This window comes from Coregonus lavaretus (assembly GCF_964263955.1).
Source record: "Coregonus lavaretus genome assembly, chromosome: 3".
NCBI lineage: Eukaryota > Metazoa > Chordata > Actinopteri > Salmoniformes > Salmonidae > Coregonus > Coregonus lavaretus.
In genome coordinates this window covers 55,389,422-55,412,887 of record NC_139990.1, presented here as the reverse complement: position 1 = coordinate 55,412,887, position 23,466 = coordinate 55,389,422, and the positions used below count along the sequence as shown (strand labels likewise).

Genomic DNA, 23,466 nt, shown 5'->3' with positions numbered 1-23,466 from the left:
TATTGTAGCCATGCTGGTTAAGTGTGCCTTGAACACCCAACACCATCACACCTCCTACTCCATGCTTCACGGTGGGAAACACATGCAGAGATCATCCGTTCACCTACTCTGCATCTCACAAAGACATGGTGGTTGGAACCAAAAATCTCACATTTGGACTCATCAGACCAAAGCACACATTTCCACCGGTCTAATGTCCATTGCTCGTGTTTCTTGGCCCAAGCAGGTCTCTTCTTATTATTGGTGTCCTTTAGTAGTGGTTTCTTTGCAGCAATTCGACCATGAAGGCCTGATTCACGCAGTCTCCTCTGAACAGTTGATGTTGAGATGTGTCTGTTACTTGAACTCTGTGAAGCATTTATTTGGGCTGCAATCTGAGGTGCAGTTAACTCGAATGAACTTATCCTCTGCAGCAGAGGTAACTCTGGGTCTTCCTTTCCTGTGGCGGTCCCCATGAGAGACAGTTTCATCATAGCGCTTGATGGTTTTTGCGACTGCACTTGAAGAAACTTTCAAAGTTCTTGACATTTTCCATATTGATTGACCTTCATGTCTTAAAGTAAAGATGGACTGTCATTTCTCTTTGCTTATTTGAGCTATTCTTGCCATAATATGGACTTGGTCTTTTACCAAATAGGGTTATCTTCTGTATACCACCCCTACCTTTTCACAACACAACTGATAAGCTCAAACGCATTAAGAAGGAAAGAAATTCCACAAATTAACTTTTAAAAATGCACACCTGTTAATTGAAATGCATTCCAGGTGACTACCTCATGAAGCTGGTTGAGAGAATGCCAATAGTGTGCAAAGCTGTCGTCAAGGCAAAGGGTGGCTATTTGAAGAATCTCAAATATAAAATATATTTTGACTTGTTTAACACTTGTTTGGTTACTACATGATTCCATATGTGCTATTTCATAGTCTTGATGTCTTCATTATTATTCTACAATGTAGAAAATAGTACAAATAAAGGAAAACCCTGGAATAAGTAGGTGTGTCCAAACTTTTGACTGGTACTGTGTGTCAGAGTAGGCCTGCATCGACCTACAGACAGCAGAAGGAGCTTCATCGGCAGCACAATGGTCAGCCCTGCAGCTGCGGATATACGGGTCAGGATCAACATGGTCGTGGCTCTGCAGCAACCTGAAACCGAACCCAATGCAGGTTTAGAGTTCACTTGGCCTGTACTGCACACAGGACATGAGGTGCCGCAGTCCTCTGGGCTCCGTAAGTGTTCACTTTCCAGCAAAGCGCAAAGTCCACAGCCGCCACGGTTCCATCAGGGATGGCAAAGTCATTAGTTGCATTGTGGTTGTAGTTTCCACAGAGACCACACAGTGAACCGGACAGCTCTGGAGCCACTTCCAACTCAAGGTTGTGATGCCAGTCATACTGCATCATCAGGCCAATGTCTGTTTCCAGGACAACGCTGGAGCTGCTAGGGTATAAACGCACAGAGCCGGTGGCCAGGGCTAGGGGCAGGTTCCTCTTCTGACTATTGATCTGCAAAAGCAACAAGACAGTATGGACACATACTAGCCACAATCAAAGCAAAGTGATACCGACAATGATATAACTTTCAAATTACTATATCCTCACCCTGCCCCGGAGGACAAAGTCCCTGCCGACAAAGGTGCAGTAGTAAGAATCCCCCAATGCAGATCTTAGACTCTGAAGAGAAGACAGGCTTTCCGTCCTTCTTTACACACATTTTTAAGAAAATAAAATGCAAAATGTGGTTTCTTCAGGTAGGTACACGCAAAATAACCGCTGACTACTTTGTTTTTGTATCTGCACTGTGGACCTCACAGGGATCTGCAGATACAAAAACAAAGTAGTAAACCACATTTTGCATTTTATTTTCTTAAAAATGTTGAAAAGTAAAATCACCTATGGAGCCATGAGCTCATCTCTAGTTGTCGTACATACCTTATTTTTCACACATGGCTGGATAGTTTAAGTTGACGGCAGCCATTGCCAGCAAGTTGGAGTTCATGTTAGCGTTAGTCAGGGGAGGGAAAACAAAGTCAGACTCCAAGATAGAAACTGGCTTCAGGTCAGCAAAGCCGTAAGTGCAGTTGTCAATCTCCTGTTTAGAGCATGTGTAACCTGTTGCGACACCTACAGCCTTCTGAGAGAAAATCCCTGTCCTAGACAGGGTGGCGTTACTCTGAAGCTGAACACTCTCCAGTGCCTATGTAGAGGATCAGGATAGTGCCCTTGGTACACACACTCCTGTCAAGCTCCACCGCTGCGGGAAGGGCTACGTGTACAACGTCACCTGTTCAAATCTGGTGATCACAACCTCACTGACAGTGGTTTGGCCGAGGAGTGAGTGAGGGGTGACGGGGCAGTAGCGAATCCCCCAGGAGGAGACCTCATGGAGCAGGCTGGTGGTGCAGAACCCCAGGACACAGAACGAGGCTAGGACAGAAATGGACTGACCGGATGACACCCTGAGGAGGTGTGAGGAGCGGGTGCAGTTAATGCCCACAATAGAAGGCATATGGGCACAGTCTTTGTTTGGCCAGGGGAGAGGTAGACATACTGGGTGAAGCTGCTGTAGAGATCCTGCACACTGACAGAGGTCGATGATCTGGACGTGATGGTGACCTCATGATGGACATCAGCACCTGGATAGTTATGCTGGGGGAACATCATAAGGAACTTCCCACTAGTTGAACTGGCCCAGCATATGCCTGATGAAGAAAAATATTAAACTTCATACATCTAGTGCAGTCATAGGCAATACATTTACAAAAATGTAATAGTGACTAAAATGGGCAGACTATAGGACATTCCCATGTTAAAACTAAAATTGGGCTAATGAGTTGTCTTCAATCTGAAAAAGCTATAAATTGTACAAACACTTGTCGAGGAGAGCAAATAAAAATTTTATGAAGCTAAATGTTGGAACATTGCATTTGCAGAAAAGTGACTGCTTTCACAGCTCACACTGATCACCTGTAAGTAAAACCTACTGTAGATGTTTCACGCCAAGCTAAGAGCACTGAGCAGTGTGTAAGTACTGGAAAACAGATAACACAATCAGGGCAGGTGTCAGATTTCACCTGGCTCAGCAGCCAATGAGAGAATTCAGAGCACAGTTCCTAGTTCCTGACCCCTGTCTGATGTGCACCTGTGCGCACATTCTCAGGAAGTTCCCATGTTGCCAGGGATCACAACGACAGTGGAACAAAACATAGCAGTGGTCTAGAATCAACTCTGCACAGCTAGAAGTGTCAACACGACTTGAGGTGAGTGATGCTTTCCAGTATAAACTTAGAATGTAACAAGAGCCTTGATTAAAAGATGTCAGCTGTATGGCAAACATTACGTTAAAACTATCCACTTTCAGCACTGTCTTGTATAATTTAGGATGTGGGACTGTGAAGAAACTGCTTTAGTATTCTTTGCATGAGCAGTTTGAGCTGTTAAACAAATCTTTGTAATACTTATTTTGTAAGAACACAGGTCCGGGGCAAGACTAGTTAATAATTGACAGTCGACAAGTGGGTTATAATGCTTACATTGAGGGATAACCACTACAGAAAAGCTTTGGTTTAATATGGACATCCTCTAAAGCATAACCTACAGACATAAAAAAAAACAAACATGTTTAGTCATTTAGCAGATGCTCTTATCCAGAGCGACTTACAGTTAGTGAGTGCATACATTTTCATACTGGCCCCCCGTGGGAAACGAACCCACAACCCTGGCGTTGCAAGCGCCATGCTCTACCAACTGAGCTACAGGGGACTACAAAGGTGCTCTGTTAACAAGTATGTTCATTTTAAACCAAAACCTCAGTTACTGCGCTGCCAACAATCCTAAATAGCTTAGTTTTAATCAACACCAATGTGAATAAGACAGAGAGGGAAGACAGGTGACTGTCTAAACTGTAGCTTCAGCACTTTACATTCTGCATGTCAAAAGCCATTATAAACTGCCAGACAATGCACTAATCTAGCATTGCTTGTCAGATGGTTGCAAGCTTCCATTGGAGGACCCATGACCACCTGATTAACAAATGGGAGAGAAGGGCCTAATTAGAAGTCTACTAAGGTGCCCCCAGCATTACCATGACATTAAATGGCACTATGCTAAGGGATAGAATATCCACTAGCCAGGGCAGGCTGGCACAATATCCAGGCAGGTCAATGTCTTCATTATCTTAAGAACTGAGACACAGGTAGCCCCACCCCACTAATAACACAAAACTATACAAATAGTTACTCAGAGTCAGAGCATAACTGTTGAGTCTTGAGTGGCTTAAGGGAGTGGGAAGGGCAACATAACAGTATGTTGCATGTGTGGATTACATGAGTCTTCACAAGATATTTAATGTAAATGTAATGTCTACCCTGAGTGATGATTCACACCACACATACCTGCCCTTACCCGATTCTGTACAGTCCCATTTTAAATCCATTCAAAGTGATACCTTTTTTTAAAAGGTATATAGATATAGGGACTTTTTGTTGTTCAATAATCACATTGTGTTAGTCTTGTAGCATAGTGGCCCATCTAACAAAATTTACAAATACATCTCAAATAGCTATGGCATAACTTATTAAGAGAAAGCTTACAACTCAGTATTGGCCTAATTGGCCTGCATGTCAATCCAAGGCTTGGGCCAAGACCTACAACCTTTATCTTGCATAAATAAACAAATTGGGTGATATTTCACTTGAGTCACAATGATGGGAATTACATTGAATGGCACACCTTGTAACAGGCAAAGGCAGCATGAGGGAACCAGGGCCAGCCCTTGCCTTTTGGGGGCCCCCACCTTGCGGGTAAAACGTTTGAGTGGTCGCCCTCTTGAGGTGCCCAGTCGGTAATTCAGCCATTATTATTACAAGTTTAGGCTCAGCCGGGGCCCTAGGCAACAGGCTATGTCACTTATGCCCAGGGGCGGCCCTGGAGGGAACACGGAAATACCCTGAAGGACTCCATCAATCTATTTCAAGAGTTTTCCAATGGCCTTGCACACAGAAGTCACACACACATTGTATGGAAATATGCAACAGGCAAAGGCTTGCTAAACCATAAGAGGGATGCAGTACTTACCAATACCTAAGAGGTAGCACACCTGGAACAGCAACATAAACTTAATTGTTGGGAACAGAAACAGTTGTTTAGTTGGATCAAATGAACAGAAAAACAACTGTATTTAGATTGTCGTATTTTTTGTTGAAGAAATACGTTGCTAACCCCAAATTCACACACATGATAATTGAAGCATTTGCACAGGCAGAAAACAATTCTGATAATTCTTCCACTAATTGGTATTTTGACCAATCACATCAGATCTTTTCACTTCAGATCTTTTTCTAAAGACCAATTAGTGGGAAAAAAAGATCAGAATTGGTCTGCCTGTCTAAACGCAGCCATCGACTGAATTGCAGTTGGTGACTGATCTACAAATCACCTTGCATTATAAATAACTATTCATTATTATTTATAGATCAGTCAGACAGTGACACTTTGCCCACAACGTATCACAGATTTGATGCTCTCAAACACAGGCAAGGTGTTGATTGCTGGCCCTAATTAGCTCAGATTGACAGGTGAGTTTGAGCTTCGCTCAAGGAGGGAACAACATGACCACGTGTCACACTGTAATACCTCTCTCTTTCGAAGAAGGGCTGTAAAATTGACTTCAGTGTCACAACCAAATGATAGTGCTTTCATTTCAGAACATTGCAATGGAAAATTCAAACGTTCAATTTCATCTTCAAACCAACGTCTTCACTGTAAGTGCTGCTATAAAAGACAACTGCCGCATATATGTCTGTTTATTGTATAGGCCTAGGCGTACTCTAACACAAGGGTATTTTTCATATCTTCCCTGCAAAACATCTGCGCAAACATTATGTCAATGACTTATTTAGGGTATTTCTTTCTTCTAAGCGATGTGATAAATTGCCAGTGAATTCCCTTTTTGTTTTTTCGAACATGTTCCTCTGAACTTGGCCCTTGCAGCAGCATAGTGCTTCCTGCCACAGGCGTGTGAACATCTTGCAGGTTCATTTTAGTCTCATAATAGTCTATTGTGAAACACAGCCGGTCGCACGGTGCAGAAAGTCAGTGTAGGTGAGTACCTTTGTATGGGCAGCAGACAGAACCAAATCTATAATGACTCTAACATTTATAGACTATGATATTATAGAAGACAGTCTGAAGTGTACTATGTGAAAATGCTTTATTTAAAATATTTTGGTGTTTTTGAATATATATATAGTTTAATTGGTGTTGAAATGGCTCGACACAAGTTGAGTAAATGTCAGCTCATGTTCTGTTGTTGGTTGTCTGGGGCTGATATATTAATACAAACATTATAAAATAGGCTACAGTAGCCTCAGTCTTTCCTACATAGGAAACCAGGTCACTTTTGCACAGATTCTGTAGTGTGTTGGCTACCTGAACAAGGTGAACAGTGAAATTGCATATTTAATGATCATATTAATATGAGAGCAAAAACATTGGCAAAAGCTGGAGAAAATAGTATTATGGATTTCTACTTAGGCTAAATAGGCTTATTGGTATGTGTTTTGTTGTCCTGCCAATATTGCTCTCTGTTGGAGCAGAAACCATTCACCCTTTCTGTGCACTGCAGTGTCCTGTCTTTTCTTCTGTACGGCTGCCAAAGCAGAACGAGTTTTCCTTTATAACTATCTTATCAGCCAGCTAATGACTAAGGCAGGGTACTGAACCTAAACGTTCTGTTTGTAAGCTGTCCTAACTGTGTAATGATAATGACTCACAGAAAGTTATCTCATTCAAATTGTGGCTGGATTGAAACACTGAAGCAGTTATTCCGTTTTTGTGTATTCATTCTCAACCACATAGTTGAGGTGATCCTAGTGTTTTGCTAAGTTTGTTTATTAGCAGTCATTCACATTGGACCTATAGGCTACTACCTGCCTCACTGCCCTTTATATGATGAACTCCAAATGGTCCCCTGTAGCTCAGTTGGTAGAGCATGGCGCTTGCAACGCCAGGGTTGTGGGTTTGTTTCCCACGGGGGGCCATTATGAAAACGTATGCACTCACTAACTGTAAGTCACTCTGGATAAGAGCGTCTGCTAAAATGACTAAAATGTAAAATGTAGTTACAGTAAGCTACATTTGTAATTCAAATGTAAAGACTAGTCCCATAAGGAAGTAGATTTATGGTCTGTTGCCTTTAACCAGTTGTGTTGATAAGGGCTGTAGCCTCAGACAGAGAAGGAGCGATCACACAGTCAGGGTTTATGACTTAACACGAAACACAGACAAGACAGTCATTCTCTCACTTCCTGTCTTGTGCACACGTGTGTGCCTGTGTGTCTGCAATGTGTTTTTGTGTTTGCTTGTGTGTGTCAGCCTGACCTGAATATTTTCTCAGATCAAACAACCAAGTTTTTAGAGACCTTTATTTCTACTATACTAAAGAGTGGTGGAAGCCCACATTGACATCAAATGGTTCAAACTTGTTGGGAGAAGTCTGTGCGCACAGAGCAGCCAAGGCAGAGGATATTGAACATTTGTTTGAATCAACTGTATTTCTGAGAGGGATGTGAGACCCAACTGTGAAGGTCTAGATTATTAAGAGGCTCGGATGAACATGGAATACTGAAATCCTTCAGTGAGCTTGAAACCTGAGGGGGTGTCTAGGTCAGTGTTTACACTCGATTATTTTCCAGGCAGGATGCAAAGGCCCATAAATCAATATCCAGGGCTTCTAAAAGTTTAAATTGAAATCACTTGAAGACTTCTTATCTTAGAGAACACAGAGCTAGGCTGAGGAGCCCGCCACAGCTTTACAGATGTAGAGAAAACACTGGTCTGGTCCAGGTATGTAGGGATTAGTCTGGTCATGGTGATAGTGCTGTTGCATTAACAAAACAAAGAACAGCAGCAGCATCTCTCCATCAGATGGCTGTTGAAGATGTTTTGTCTAATTGAATAGTATTAAAGTTTCCCTGAACGATGGCGCTGATAGGGTACAGCGCTACACTGAAGTGAGACACAGTATACTCCTCAGACAGATCCTCAGGCAGACAGACAGCAGAATCTGGGGCCTTGTTTAAAATGTTCCATTCGGATCTGTGATGATGATGATAGCATGTCTGCAAAGGGATGGTCACATCCTCTCTGTGTACTTTGCTACTGTGGGTTTCATCCTGAAACTGCCCATTTCTTCATTTGGTTCACAAACACAGCCAGCCCAGTGCCACACTCGGATGTTGCCTGATGCTGAATTGCTTCATGGCAACCTGTGGGCATGCTCTCAATAGCAGGTAATGTACTCTGACTGTGGTTATGTGCATATTTACCTGCTCCATTATTGTTGTTTGTGGCCTGTTGCCATAGTGTAAGGGCCATTTGTTGTTTATGGGTTATAGAAAGAGGCTATTTGCATTTAACGCACCTAGATAAACGGCTTCTGTGGAGGAGACAGTTGAGTAAACATTTCAATATAAATATTTTCTCCCTTCACTGAACAATAGAAAGCAGAGCTACCACATTTTGAAATTGAATGGCAATGAATAACAAATCATCTGGTAGCTATCTCTCCCTCTCTCCCTCTCTCCCTCTCTCTCTCTTCTTTCTATCTGTTATTCTTTTGCTCTCTTTTTATATTTCTGTCTGTTTGTTCTTGCTGTGCTGTATGATAAAAACTGTATGATAAAAGTTTAATCTAGCTTTTCTCTCTGTCTCTGTCTTTCTCTCTTTGTCCCACACTCTCTCTCTCTCTCTCCCCTCATTTCTCAGCTATCTTGCCACATCAGTGTTTTTTTTTCACTCACGTCATTTATGTCAGTCGTGTGTTCGTGAGAGACAGAGATATTGGCATGTATCCATCTAGCTGCCTGTCTGGGAAAAAATTTATGTATATGTTTGTGTGATTTTTTTTGTTTTTAATCAAATCAAATTTATTTGTCACATACACGAGTTTAGCAGATGTTATTGTGGGTGAAGCGAAATGCTTGTGCTTCTAGCTCCGACAATGCAGTAATATCTAACAAGCAATATTTAACAATTTCACAACATATACCCAATACACACAAATCTAAGTAAGGAATGGAATTAAGAATACATATATGGACGAGCAATGACAGAGCGGCATGGACTAAGATACAGTGGAATATTATAGAATACAGTATATACATGAGATGAGTAATGCAAGATATGTAACTAGTGACTAGTGTTCCATCTATTAAAGTGGCCAGTGATTTCTAATCTATTTATATAGGCAGTAGCCTCTAGTGTGCTAGTGAAGGCTATTTAACAGTCTGATGGCCTTGAGATAGAAGCTGTTTTTCATTCTCTTGTTCCCAGCTTTGATGCACCTGTACTGACATCGCCTTTTGGATGATAGCGGGGTGAACAGGCAGTGGCTCGGGTGGTTGATGTCCTTGATGATCTTTTTGGCCTTCCTGTGACACCGGGTGCTGTAGGTGTCCTGGAGGGCAGGTAGTTTGCCCCCAGTAATACGTTCGGCAGACTGCACCACCCTCTGGAGATCCCTGCGGTTGCAGGCAGTGCGGTTGTGGTACCAGGTGGTGATACAGCCTGACAGGATGCTCTCAATTGTGTAGTTAAAGTTTGAGAGGGTTTTAGGTGCCAAGCCAAATTTCTTCATCCTCCTGAGGTTGAAGAGGCTCTGTTGCGCCTACACTGTCTGCGTGGGTGGACCATTTCAGTTTGTCAGTGATGTGTACGCCAAGAAACTTGAAGCTTTCCACCTTCTCCACTGTGGTCCCGTCGATGTGGATAGGGGGATGCACCCTCTGCTGTTTCCTGAAGTCCATGATAATCTCCTTTGTTTTGTTGAGTGAGAGTTTATTTTCCTGGCACCACACTCCCAGAGCCCTCACCTCCTCCCTGTAGGCTGTCTCATCATTGTTGGTAATCAAGCGTACTACTGTTACAGTGAGGGGAAAAACGTTTTTGATCCCCTGCTGATTTTGTACGTTTGCCCACTGACAAATAAATGATCAGTCTATAATTGTAATGGTAGGTTTATTTGAACAGTGAGAGACAGAATAACAACAAATAAATCCAGAAAAACGCATGTCAAAAATGTTATAAATTGATTTGCATTTTAATGAGGGAAATAAGTAAATCAGAAAGATTTCTGGCTCCCAGGTGTCTTTTATACAGGTAACGAGCTGAGATTAGGAGCACACTCTTAAAGGGAGTGCTCCTAATCTCAGTTTGTTACCTGTATAAAAGACACCTGTCCACAGAAGCAATCAATCAATCTGATTCCAAACTCTCCACCATGGCCAAGAACAAAGAGCTCTCCAAGGATGTCAGGGACAAGATTGTAGACCTACACAAGGCTGGAATGGGCTACAAGACCATCGCCAAGCAGCTTGGTGAGAAGGTGACAACAATTGGTGCGATTATTCGCAAATGGAAGAAACACAAAATAACAGTTAATCTCCCTCGGCCTGGGGCTCCATGCAAGATCTCACCTCTTGGAGTTGCAATGATCATGAGAACGGTGAGGAATCAGCCCAGAACTACACGGGAGGATCTTGTCAATGATCTCAAGGTAGCTGGGACCATAGTCACCAAGAAAACAATTGGTAACACACTACGCCGTGAAGGACTGAAATCCTGCAGCGCCCGCAAGGTCCCCCTGCTCAAGAAAGCACATATACATGCCTTTCTGAAGTTTGCCAATGATTCAGAGGAGAACTGGGTGAAAGTGTTGTGGTCAGATGAGACCAAAATTGAGCTCTTTGGCATCAACTCAACTCGCCGTGTTTGGAGGAGGAGGAATGCTGCCTATGACCCTAAGAACACCATCCCCACCGTCAAACATGGAGGTGGAAACATTATGCTTTGGGGGTGTTTTTCTACTAAGGGGACAGGACAACTTCACCGCATCAAAGGGACGATGGACGGGGCCATGTACCGTCAAATCTTGGGTGAGAACCTCCTTCCCTCAGCCAGGGCATTGAAAATGGGTCGTGGATGGGTATTCCAGCATGACAATGACCCAAAACACACGGCCAAGGCAACAAAGGAGTGGCTCAAGAAGAAGCACATTAAGGTCCTGGAGTGGCCTAGCCAGTCTCCAGATCTTAATCCCATAGAAAATCTGTGGAGGGAGCTGAAGGTTCGAGTTGCCAAACGTCAGCCTCGAAACCTTAATGACTTGGAGAAGATCTGCAAAGAGGAGTGGGACAAAATTCCTCCTGAGATGTGTGCAAACCTGGTGGCCAACTACAAGAAACGTCTGACCTCTGTGATTGCCAACAAGGGTTTTACCATCAAGTAGTAAGTCATATTTTGCAGAGGGGTCAAATACTTATTTCCCTCATTAAAATGCAAATCAATTCATAACATTTTTGACATGCGTTTTTCTGGATTTTTTTGTTGTTATTCTGTCTCTCACTGTTCAAATAAACCTACCATTAAAATTATAGACTGATCATGTCTTTGTCAGTGGGCAAACGTACAAAATCAGCAGGGGATCAAATACTTTTTTCCCTCACTGTATGTCATCTGCAAACTTGATGATTGAGTTGGAGGCGTGCTTGGCCACGCAGTCATGGGTGAACAGGGAGTACAGGAGGGGGCTGAGCACTCACCCTTGTGGGGCCCCAGTGTTGAGGATCAGTGAAGTGGAGATGTTGTTTCTTACCTTCACCACCTGGGAGCGGCCCGTCAGGAAGTCCAGGACCCAGTTGCACAAGGCGGGGTTCAGACCCAGGGCCTCGAGCTTAATGATGAGCTTGGAGGGTACAATGGTGTTGAATGCTGAGCTATAGTTAATGAACAGCATTCTTACATAGGTATTCCTCATGTCCAGATGGGATAGGGCAGTGTGCAGTGTGATGGCGATTGCATCGTCTGTGGATCTATTGGGGCGGTAAGGAAATTGAAGTGGGTTTAGGGTGACAGGTAAGGTAGAGGTGATATGATCCTTGACTAGTCTCTCAAAGCACTTCATGATGACAGAGGTGAGACCTACGGGGCGATAGTCATTTAGTTCAGTTACTTTTGTTTTCCTGGGTACAGGAACAATGGTGGCCATCTTGAAGCATGTGGGGACAGCAGACTGGGATAAGGAGAGATTGAGTATGTCCGTAAACAAACCAGACAGCTGGTCTGCGCATGCTCTGAGGACGCGGCTAGGGATGCCGTCTGGGCCGGCAGCCTTGCGGGGGTTAACATGCTTAAATGTGTTACTCACATCGGCCATGGACAAGGAGAGCCCACAGTCCTTGGTAGTGGGCCGTGTCGGTGGCACTGTGTTTTCCTCAAAGCAGGCGAAGAAGGTGTTTAGCTTGTCCGGAAGCAAGACGTCGGTCTCAGCGACGTGGCTGGTTTTCCTTTTGTAGTGCGTGAATATCTGTAGACCCTGCAACATATGTCTCGTGTCTGAGCCGTTGAATGTGTGTGTTTGTTGGTTTATGTGGTAGTGATGTTGGTGGTGGGGGGGGGTTGTTATCATTCAGAATTAAACCCTATAAACAAGATCAAGATGTTATCTGGGACGGGCTTAGCCAGCGAGGTATGCTGCTCCGCTCAACGTGCGTGTATTGGGACAAAAACACAAGGGGAAACAAATGGCAGTAAAACAAGGCCAGTTTACAAAACACATTTCCCTGACAGACTGACCAGGTGAATCCAGGTGAAAGCTATGATCCCTTATTGATGTCACCTATTAAATCCACTTCAATCTGTGTAGATGAAGGGGAGGAGACAGGTTAAGGATTTTTAAGCTTTGAGATAATTGAGACACAGATTGTGTATGTGTGCCATTCAGAGGGTGAATGGGAAAGACAAAAGATTGAAGTGCTTTTGAACCGGTATGGTAGTAGGTGCCAGGCGCACTGGTTTATGTGTCAAGAACTGCAGTGCTGCTGGGTTTTTCATGCTCAACAGATTCCCGTGTGTATCTAGAATGGCCCACCACCCAAAGGACATCCAGCCAACTTCACACAACTGTGGGAAGCATTGGTGTCAACATGGGCCACCATCCCTGTGGAACGCTTTTGAATCCATGCCCTGATGAATTGAGGCTGTTCTGAGTGCAAAAGGGGGTGCAAGTCAATATTAGGAAGGTGTTCCTAATGTTTTGTACACTGCGTGTAGGTTGCAGAAGCAGTTTCCTCGTAGTGCTGCGCTCTTGATTTACGATGCATAGATTTATGATAGTCTGATCTTTGTAGCTCTGTGGCTTCCAGACAGGCCTCTTCTCTCTCTTTTATTGGGAGGCCACTGCTTATGATAAGGTGCAAATTTGGGCCTAGTAAAATCCTGGATGGATACCAAAGCAAATTCAATCGGCATTCAAATATACAAGAATATATTACCCAATTTAGAGAAATAAAACCGTCTCGTAGGAGGCGTTTTGATTCTGAGGCAATGGACTGTGTTGATAAATGTTTACAAATTGGATCAGCTTATTATTTCACCTAAAGCATCTCTGACTAAACTAAATTGGATACAGAGGGGGATTTTATTTGGGGCTGCTGCTTAGTTTGTTGAGAGATTTACTGCAGCTCTCTGTGAGGCCGGAGCAGAACACAGTACACTGCAGCACACTGGTCTCCCTCTGAAATCAGTCTCTCTCCTGTCATCTGATTAACACCTTAAACCAACATATGTCTCCCTACATGACCTGCTGATTCAACCCTGGTAATTTTGAAGCCTAGTCCACGCATCTCTCCCTCTCCCTCTCTCCCTCTGCGGCCCTCCAGGATGGTGATTTGTTTACCATGGCAGTATGAAGACTTCAAGAGCCAAGGCAACACGTACAAATGAGATTATAGCCCATAGACTCCCGATCCTCAGGCCTTTCTCAAGCATCAAATCCCCTGCTGAACGAGTGAACTGAGATGGAGACTCAGTTACTCTCCACTCCCTCCCCCACCACCACTTTAGTCCACCTCTCCCTCTTTCTTTTTACTGACTTCCCCTCACCATTATGGTTGGGGAGTCTATGGGCAATAATCACATTTGTACATGTTGCCTTGACTCTTGATATCTTCACACTGCCAAGGTAAACAAATATATGGCAACACTGTCCCAACTGGAAGTTCAACTGGACTTCCGTAACATATTATTGGGGGTAGAGGGCAGTAAGGATAGGGGGAAGGAGATTGGTGGAAACTCCCCAGGCAGCCTCTCAAAGCCCTGGTGTACAGCCTGTCCAATGTCCCAACAATGCAGTTAATCTCCGTTCACTTCCCAGAGCCCTCACATAGTACTGTAGTCATTAGCTAGAGGAAGCAGGGTCCTTGTACACAATGGGCATCGCTGACAATGTGGGGGAGGGCAGCAGTAGCAGTTGCTCCATTTCTCTAAGGGGGAATTCTCCCACCACTCTACCCCTGGTTCCCTTGTAGAGCAGAGGCTTCTGGGCCCATGCCAGGGAACCGTGTTATATTTGAGCACCGAAGCATCATCCTCCCAGTCAGACATTGACTAGGGAAGAGGTCATTCCCAAGCCTGGGCCCGTTTTTAAAAATACAGCCGATTGTACTGCGGCTGGCCAGCTGGTCGAGGCTTTGTTTAGCTAGGAACATCTGTGTTCCACATCTGTGTGTTGGAGAGATGAGCGAATAGAGGAAGAGAACAGACTCTGTTCTGGGCCTGCTGCCACCAGGAAGTAGTGTGAGGTTTCTCAAGAAGGCGACTGTTAGGCCATCTTACAAAGTGGAGCTGACAGAAACTTAAATATTTGTTTAGTTACGAATAACTTTTCAGTGTCTAAACAGAGGGTGACAGCGTTTAATGGCTAATACGGCATAAATGAATTACCTTTACCAATCCTAATGATGAAAAATGGCTGGTTAGAACACAGTGCTGCACAGTACACACAGTCACACACAATCACACAAGACAAAATGTAAAGGTACACCGATTCACCCATAGTCACACACAGTTACACACCGTTACCCAGGTGGGAGGGGAAAGTGTTGAAAAGGCACTTCATGCCAGCTGGCTGTGACTGAGCTCTCAGAGAGGGACAGGGTTACTTTCTGCTGAGCACTGGGAAACACAGTTTACATCCACCCCTACCCCCTGAGACAAGATATACATCGTCCTCTAACATCAGGGCAGTGCTTGTGCCACCTGGATGGAGTTGTGTCATCATGATAGTCACTGTTGTTATTGCAGAATATAGTGTTCCCAATACTTGTAATTTTCCATTGACTTCTGAGGTAAACCTAAATGTTTGAGTAAACAACAGACAGCCTCAACAAGACTATATATGACTCTCGCTTTCGCTTTTTCAAACGGGAAGATTTTAATTTTTCACACACATCAATAGCAGAATATTAATGACTGGTATTTATAACTTTGTTTCTTCTCCTCTCTCCCCTCCAGCATTCGAAGATGTTGCGATTGCTGTTTCTGTGTCTGATTGTGACTCTGCGAGGAGCTGCTGGTACGTATCGTATGTTCTCACCTTCCCACTATGCTCTGGCAGAAGACACTGAGACACTGATAAAGATCTAATCACACAGATCAGCTTATTTTTTTTATGCCTGTATGTGTTCCACACAAGAAATATACACCGTCTCTCTCTGAGTCCTATAGCTCCAGAGATAACAGAATATTAAGTGGAAAACTCCTTAGAAGAACCTAGGCTGATACTTAAGTATATTTTGAGGAAAGAACCTGTGTATGCGACAGTATTGTTTTACTATCTATCTAAAGGGATAGTTAGTTATAATATTAAGACTGATATCTTTACCATGAGCTAAATGCCCTAGCCACAGAGGTATAGAGTTCATGAGTGAGTATACCAGTGAACAGATGGTAGCTCAATCATTCTGTATATCCCACAGTAGTAGTTCATAGTAGAGTAGCCCTGCTCCAGTATGGTGCAGAGATGCATTGAATAACCTTAGTGATGTACAGTAACATGCTGCTGTGGGTTAATCTGGTCCCATCCTCTTCATCTCTTTTCCCATACAGCTTCCTCAGAGGAGAGTGAAGGATCAGCAGACGTACCAGGTATGGAATACATCTTCATCTGGAAACCAAAGGGGACAAAATCACATGTAGCATGAAATCAGGAGTATATGAAAAGCGTTTTGCAAATGTTACAAAAGTTATGATTATGTTTACGAGTACCGTGATGAGCCGATAATTTTCCATGAGTGAACCCTCAAATGAAGCACAGCAATATAACTTCTGATAATCTTTAAACGTGTTTAATACTAGCTACTATATATTGATGCTGACTGGGCTTTTCCCTCTTCCTCTGTCCTGAATGTCCCACAGATGGCGACGATGAAGATCTAGTCACACAAAACAGTGAGTTTAGCCCTTTAGCTCGCCCCCTGTTAGTTTAGCCCTTTAGCTCGCCCCCTGTTAGTTTAGCCCTTTAGCTCGCCCCCTGTTAGTTTAGCCCTTTAGCTCGCCCCCTGTTAGTTTAGCCCTTTAGCTCGCCCCCTGTTAGTTTAGCCCTTTAGCTCGCCCCCTGTTAGTTTAGCCCTTTAGCTCGCCCCCTGTTAGTTTAGCCCTTTAGCTCGCCCCCTGTTAGAAATGTGATGGGCAAGCAGACCAGTCAGCAGAGTGAGAGAGGTCACACCCCTGTTACATCACCGTTCCCCCATCATTACCCCCAGAATGGAATCAATTATCTGTGGGGAGAACCCCCCTGTGGATCCATCCAGCAGGAGTTAGACTAGACAGACACGTAGAGATCCCCACCCTCCCCTCCGCCCTGCCAGGGCGCTAATCCACATTGGCATTCTCATTCTCTCCCGGTGCTCACTGTCACTCTTCATCTTCCCCATGATGTTGCTTCGATATAATTACAGAGCTGTTTAGGACAGGGATGGCTGCCCCACAGGCAGGCAGGCCACGTCTTCTGGAGAAACACCTTCTCTCAGCCTGGCCAGGAGAGGAGCTGCACTGCCGAAGCCCTCCTTCCTCCCTCTCCTCCTCATCAGAATTCAGGAGTGAATGTTGAATGAGCAATGATTGGCTGGGAGTGAAATCGATCCAATCAGAATGATGATCTGTTAAATCTGCCGGTTCTGTTCCTCCTGCCACGTTGATCAGACAGTGATGGAATTAGTCCATGAAGTCAGTGAGCAGATGAATGTGTGTTTGTTTGTATGTGTCTACTGGTGATATCCTTCTAACAGGAAATGGAGGTCGGAGAATAATTAGGTGTGTCGTTGCCTGTTTCAGGGATCCCAAGGCTCAGGCAAGATCCCGTGAATGTCAAACCTGAAACTGGTGATACTGTGGACACAAACAAGGCAACAGGAGAAAAAGTAGCGGAAGGTAGGAAAAACTTTGTTTACAACTTGTTCTACTTTTACAGTATGTAAAATGTAAGTAACCTTATTTCTGCATGTCAGTAGGCCCATAGGTTCCTTCTTACTTGATGAACTGTAATTGCAATGTGCTATAAATTCATTTATAAGTAAATATTTTAGCAAATTCACACTTCTTGGTTTGTATGAACATTAGCCATGTCATACTAAAATAATTTTGTTCATTAAGCTTGTACGTTCATTTCGTCCCAGTGTGTTGCAACCATCAACTCCTTTTGTTGTGTGTTATCTGCTCTCAGATGGATTCACTACCATTGTCATCATCGTAGCTGTGAGTGTGGTGGCACTATCAATCGTGGTGATAGTAGGTAAGGATTAAAAGTCAAGATAAGACAGAGGCACCCTGAGACAATATCAGACCAGATATACAGGCTACGTGACTGGCTGACCTCTTTTACACCTCACAACACAACACATTACAGGGCCTGTATTTGGCCCAGTCAGTCAGATCAGAACTAAATTCTTGACAAAGTAAGGTACTTCTAGTGCCGTTTGTTCCCTCACTATTAGAGTATGTCTAGAGGCCTATAGTGTAGTGCTGCTTTTTATGTTATCATTTCAAATGCCCAGGGGCTAAAGGTGGAAATATGTTCCTTATCTTCTGTAAATCTAGCACATTTACAGACATGTTGATAAATCTGGATTGTCAAATGAATGTGTTAATTTCTGTATGGGCCAAACGCATTATTGCTGATGGTTTGATAAGGGACCAGATGTAGCAACCTTTAGAAAAGTGGTTTGTTGAAGTCAGTGAGTTCACAGGCCTATGGCTGTTAGGCCTTTGAGTCAGGTACTTGACCTGATTTACTCCACTTCCAGGGTGTGATGTAAGCTCTAATACTTAAGCAAATGTGAACTATTCTCCAGCGGCAAGGAGAAAATGGTGACCTTTTCTGTTTGGTTTCAGCCATAGTACTGGTCCGGCGCCGCATGCACAACCGACAGCAAGGGTAAGGCCACACTTCTCCATTCATTCTGTTTGTCTGAAAGTCTTACAATATGTTGTGCATATTAGGTCTCAGTGTAACCTAGCACCACTTTTCCAATGACACTATCTTCCTGATAAAACTATCAGGACTGCAATTTTTGTCCGTGGGGGATTCCATTGAGCAGTTATGGAAATTGAGTTAAATTATAGTTTTTAAAGCACGTTGAACTGTAAGTCACTCTGCCTAGTCTCTCCATGTTATTCCCCTCAGAGTGTTTACTTTCCCTAAGAGGAACAGGCTTTGGGTGGGCCTTCCTCCAGCACCTAGAGATAATAGAAATCAGTGTCTCTCAGAGAGATATGCATGTTCTACTTAGTCACCCGCTACCTGACTGCCTGCCCGGCTGGAAGGGAGTGACAGAACCAGTCAAGTGAGTAACAGTCCCTCCACCGCACCGCTGGCTTGGCAACACGCTCCGCTACGGCATCATGCCAGTGTCATGTAAAACCAGACAAAGTCTTGCTGACGTTGCGAAACTCAATCAGGAGAAGCAGATCCACCCAGCCCCTGAGCCGTCGAGCCCGTCTGGACTTGTGCTGCAATTACCTGCACAGCCTGAAGCCATCCAGCCCAATCCACTGCTCTACCTCGCCCCTCCCTCCCTTAACTGTCAACAATGACCCAGAGAGAGCGGTCGACCCTTCATGACCCCTACAGGGCAAGACCCAGCCTGCTCCCAGAGCCCAGAGCAGGAATAACATGTCCATATAAATCTAGAGTACATAGCACATTGCACAGTGAGCAGTAAATCCCAGCTCTGTCACTATGTTATGACAACATTATCTGACAACAACAATCAGAGCACAGAGAACAGCCTGAACCAGTTGAACAGACAGTGAGAGATAGTCAGTTAGTAATTCTCCTGGGGCCCCTGAGGGAGGAGGGAGGAGGGAGGAGGGGCGGTTCTAGTTGATAGCTCTACCTGTCTCTCTTTCTTTCTCTGGGTCTGTCTTTAGGGTTGTGTAACTGTGCTGTGGGCTGGCGTTCTGCAGAGTAATCAGTTTCCTTTGTTCCATGCTAGCTGCCACGTGACCTAACCAACGATAGAGGTTAGAGAGTTTACCTAGCACGTAGCCACCTCTGCGCTATAGATCTGATGATGCAGGCTTAGAAAGAGAAAGGGGTTAAATTCCTCTGCAGGATTAATGCTGGGCTCCTAGGGCTGCAGTCAGCTCTGGCTGTGTTGTGGTATGTGTTGAGTGATAGGTGTGCTGAAAAGAGGCTTATTCGCACAGCAACCCCCAGCTTGTTGGATCAACAGGGAGGCTTGCCAGGGCCATAAGTCCCACCTGGGGAGGGGATGTGTGGAAGTAATGCAGTCGCGATGTAGCACGCCAAACCCCTGCAGCGCGCTATAAACCAACATTCATTTCCTGGATTCTGACAAACAAGGATTGTAGCTACCTGCTTCTCCATGTGCGAACGCGAACAGGCTGTCTTATGGGAAGGATCTCAAAAATTGTAATCCCCAATTCTCCAAAACGTGTAATATTTATATACTGTAGTCTGTACATTTCCCAAGGACATCCAATGTTTCTGAATTGATATATCCCCCATAAACTTCTAAGAAGGAAATAAATATCACTGACAGTATGTGTAATGTTTTAGTAGTGAATTAATAATATTTCAGATGTGTAAAGTTTTCAGGAACGATATAATACATTTTCCCCTCTCCCTCCCCCTCTCTCCCTCTTCTCTCCTGTCCTTTCTTTAGGATCTACTCAGCGCCTGCAGAACAGGGACTGAAAGGAACGGTCTAACCAAAGGATGAGATCCAGTCCCATTGGACGCCTGCAGGGGAGGGCCAATGAACTGAGCTCTACACCATACTGCCCTTTGACCCAGGAAGGGAACACTTTCCACCCCAGCCTGCTCTTACTGAACCACTCCCTACTGCTCTCCTCTCTGGGACCGTCTGCTACTATGTCATGGGTCCCCTCCAAAGCCAGTGTAACTTCGTTTTCTATATTTGGTCTCTTGTTTGTTTCTGTCACACATATCCCAAGTTACGTGTGAATATTTGAAGGGGCAATCTGAAGTTGCTAAATCCATTTCTGGATGTACTCATTGATTCTTAAATAATAAATATGCCTCAGCTTAGTTCAACTGTCATGCCCCATCAGAACCCAAAACATAAGCTTGTTTTACTCCAATGTTGGCAAACAAATACTATATAGCCTCAAAACATGGTTAAAACTATAATTTTGATATCATGGATGATCAGTCCTTGCATCCATAGCTCATATCCTATGAATTTGAGAATGGTTACATTTCTCCAGCCCCATCCCTCAGTTTTTTACCAAAATAGGGAGAGAACGCTTTGTTATTGTTTCAACTACGGATTGTCCCTTTAAGCTTGGGACACATAGCAACATTTGGAACCAAAGTTTTGTCTTTGGATTCTATTGAGAAACCCTGAAGCCAATGAATGTGACCAAATGTGACAAACTCCTTTTGTCCAAAGGCATATCTTACAAGAAAAACATATATCCCGCTAGAAGTCATTTGCAATTGTTCCGACAGGTTTCTCGGCTCCGTCGCTAAGCTAGACGGTATTCAGAGTTAAATTTGGTGCATTCAGAACGGGCTTGTTTGAATGAGACAAGCGAGTTTAATCCACCCTAAACCAGACCAGTCCTCACTTCATTTCCCCATTCAGCTCTGTGACATCTCCTGTCCCTGGCCTATTAGTGACAACAGCCAATGCTGTTGAAAGATAAAGCTTGTTCTCCCCTCTTCTCAACCTTTTGAAGGGAAAAAAAGGAAAAGAAATGGGTGGAAAAAGCCAGTCAGGTCTGTTTGAACACCCTCCTGAGGTGGAGAATTAATCAACCTTTTTAACCCCCATTTCTCTTTTCCTTTTTGAAACGCTTTCGTTCAAAACGTCAACCACATCACCGATTTGTAAATAGCTGAGGGAAGTCTGATTTTAATGCTTTATAGTGCTGGGACGGGGGTATGGGGGTGGGAGAAATCGAGAGGATCAAATAAAGTGGGGTAGGTAGGGTCGGGGGTGAGTGGGGAAATACCCATGATGCCCATGTTTCATTCATACTGAGTATAGGACCACTCCACCATTGCTCCCTCTCTCTCTTTTCATTTAAATGGAAATCAATCGTTCCCTGTGAACAACAGCTTTAGGGCCGAGGTGCTGGCTGGCTTATTTCTTACTCTGCTTTACAGAGAAAGGAAGTTGTTTTGGCAGGGATCAGAGGACAGTGGGAGGTGGACATGATGTGCTTTGGCATGACAAGGCTATTCATTTGTTGCGTTATCATGAGGGAACAAGGGTTGTTGTGAGTGTGTGCAAATTACACCCAAGATCAAGAAGTTTGGTGTAGTGTTGAAATCACTGGGTCTGTCAAAACAGCATTTCCACTGTCTTCCTCCACTCAACCTTACTGCTGTGATGTCATCAGCTGGCGATGGGCTTGGCTGGGTTCCAGGCTATACAGGAACACCTTTGTGTTATTAGCACCTCCATCTCCCTTTGTGTTCTCTGGTTTACTCAATCAGAATTGTCCCAACCTGTTTAAGTTGATGAAATTCAATTAGTAGCTGGTGCTACTAATAGTGAGAAACAGTTTGTAAATGCATACAGTGTGTTATGTGTGTGTCTGCATTCTGCAGGTGTTTGTGTTTGGGGAGATTGTGTATGTGGGGTTTGATTGAAGCGTCACAACTAGCCCAGGAAGCCTTTCTTAGATGTAGTCTAGCTCTGACAGCACTTCAAAAGGAGTTTAATTTGACATACAGTAAAAGAACAAAACAACTTTCATTTTCTCTTTGTATAATGACCACAGTCACATTCAAGAAAGCCTTTTTCCCTACTCAGAAATACCCTTAGAAATACCCTTCACCTACAAAGCAGACATTGTGGTTACGAGTCAGCGACTAGTATCTCTAAGATGAGTTTTGCATAGAACAGTTTTTCTTGCTGGGGATACAAAGTACATCTAAGAACCATTCAAGCTAGCATGTTGAATAAGCATAAACCAAACAAAGTGCAAAAATCCTAAAAGAAGTGGTTTGACCTGTGTAATGCTCTTTACGTTCATCTACACTCGCACATCTCCATGGCATTATTCTCCTTCAAAGCCACTTCATCTATTGCATTGCTATTGTGAATGCAACAAAACTGATTGTCCTCCATTTATGTCTATTTCTGCCTTACATTGAAAAGGGGATGAGATCTTCAAATTTTGGAAAAAATAATGTATTTGGAAAAGGGCTCCATGGGCTTTTTCAGCTGTGCAAAAGTTTCTCAAGGCCCGTTTTTCATCTAATCTTTTTTTTCAAGAGAAAGCATGACCAAGTTCAGCCAATCCCTGACACTGTCAGCCATGGCTCTCCAAGAGCCATTAGCCAATCCCTGACACTGTCATACATGGCTCTCCAAGAGCCATGACCTATTACACAAAAGTCCTTACACCCACCCCAGCTCAAAAAAAAAAAACTGCATTTGGTGAGAGTTTAGATTTGTTAAAGTTTTTTTGATGAAAATAGGAAAATGTATCAACCAGCAGATTTTGTTTGATGGGCTTGATGAATTTCAGGGATGATGTGTCCTCTGCACAGCAATACGTTATGCAAATGTGTGTACAAAAAAAATGTTTTCTTTGAGAAGTAGCTTTGTGTATTATTATATTGTGTTTTTATGAGATGTCGGATTGTTAACTCAATATTCAAATTATATAATTTAGTCTTAATTTTTAAGCACACGTCTTCATCAGTACTCATAATCAATGCTGATAAACCCTGTACATTCTAATGTTTGCTCAGGATCATTAACTGTTTGTAATGTACAGTAGCAAAGTGTTTCTACAATACTCTATCTCATCCATTCCTATGTCTCTGAATCTGAGTGTATTTTATAATAACTAGAGCTGCACTAAAAGTGTAATCTTGCTGTTCTACTTGTACTGTAGCTTTCCACAACCCTTTAAGAAACATAATCCCACACATTTTCCAATCATTCAATTTAGACTAGCATTACTCATGTTCTGCATATAGCTCTTCTATATTATGGATTATGACTATTTTGACATTAAATATGTTGCGCTATGCTTTGTCTCAACGTGATTGCTTCACGATACACCATATGGACACAGAGCTGGTACACTATGTGGCATAATCCAGAGTTTTGCTCATTTAAA

At 43.6% G+C, this 23,466-nt stretch overlaps 1 protein-coding gene across 4 annotated transcripts; it reads left to right on the top strand.

The window, feature by feature from the left end:
- Window positions 1–3,152: 3,152 nt before the first annotated feature.
- LOC311127061 (uncharacterized protein) lies at window positions 3,153–23,376 on the top strand. Of its 4 annotated transcripts, none has more exons than XM_084158806.1 (8): window positions 3,153–3,260; window positions 15,352–15,412; window positions 15,946–15,984; window positions 16,255–16,287; window positions 17,173–17,268; window positions 17,561–17,629; window positions 18,229–18,271; window positions 20,025–23,376. In XM_084158806.1, exons 2-8 carry the CDS (start codon window positions 15,361–15,363, stop codon window positions 20,068–20,070), a joined length of 378 nt encoding a protein of 125 aa, XP_084014932.1. In that variant the 5' UTR covers window positions 3,153–3,260; window positions 15,352–15,360; the 3' UTR covers window positions 20,071–23,376. The 4 variants fall into 4 exon arrangements, with proteins under 4 accessions (XP_084014932.1, XP_084014931.1, XP_084014933.1 ...); XM_084158805.1 differs by lacking the exon at window positions 3,153–3,260 and adding an exon at window positions 5,651–5,762; XM_084158807.1 differs by lacking the exon at window positions 3,153–3,260 and adding an exon at window positions 6,027–6,102.
- The last annotated feature ends 90 nt before the right edge of the window (window positions 23,377–23,466 follow it).

What these genes read in the sequence shown, in the direction of transcription:
- LOC311127061 (XM_084158805.1), top strand. Translation starts at nt 5,685, where the DNA reads ATGATAGTGCTTTCATTTCAGAACATTGCAATGGAAAATTCAAACGTT. An exon ending in GACTCTGCGAGGAGCTGCTG is followed by an intron (nt 15,413 to 15,945) that starts GTACGTATCGTA and finishes TTTCCCATACAG; the next exon opens with CTTCCTCAGAGGAGAGTGAA. An exon ending in ATCAATCGTGGTGATAGTAG is followed by an intron (nt 17,630 to 18,228) that starts GTAAGGATTAAA and finishes GTTTGGTTTCAG; the next exon opens with CCATAGTACTGGTCCGGCGC.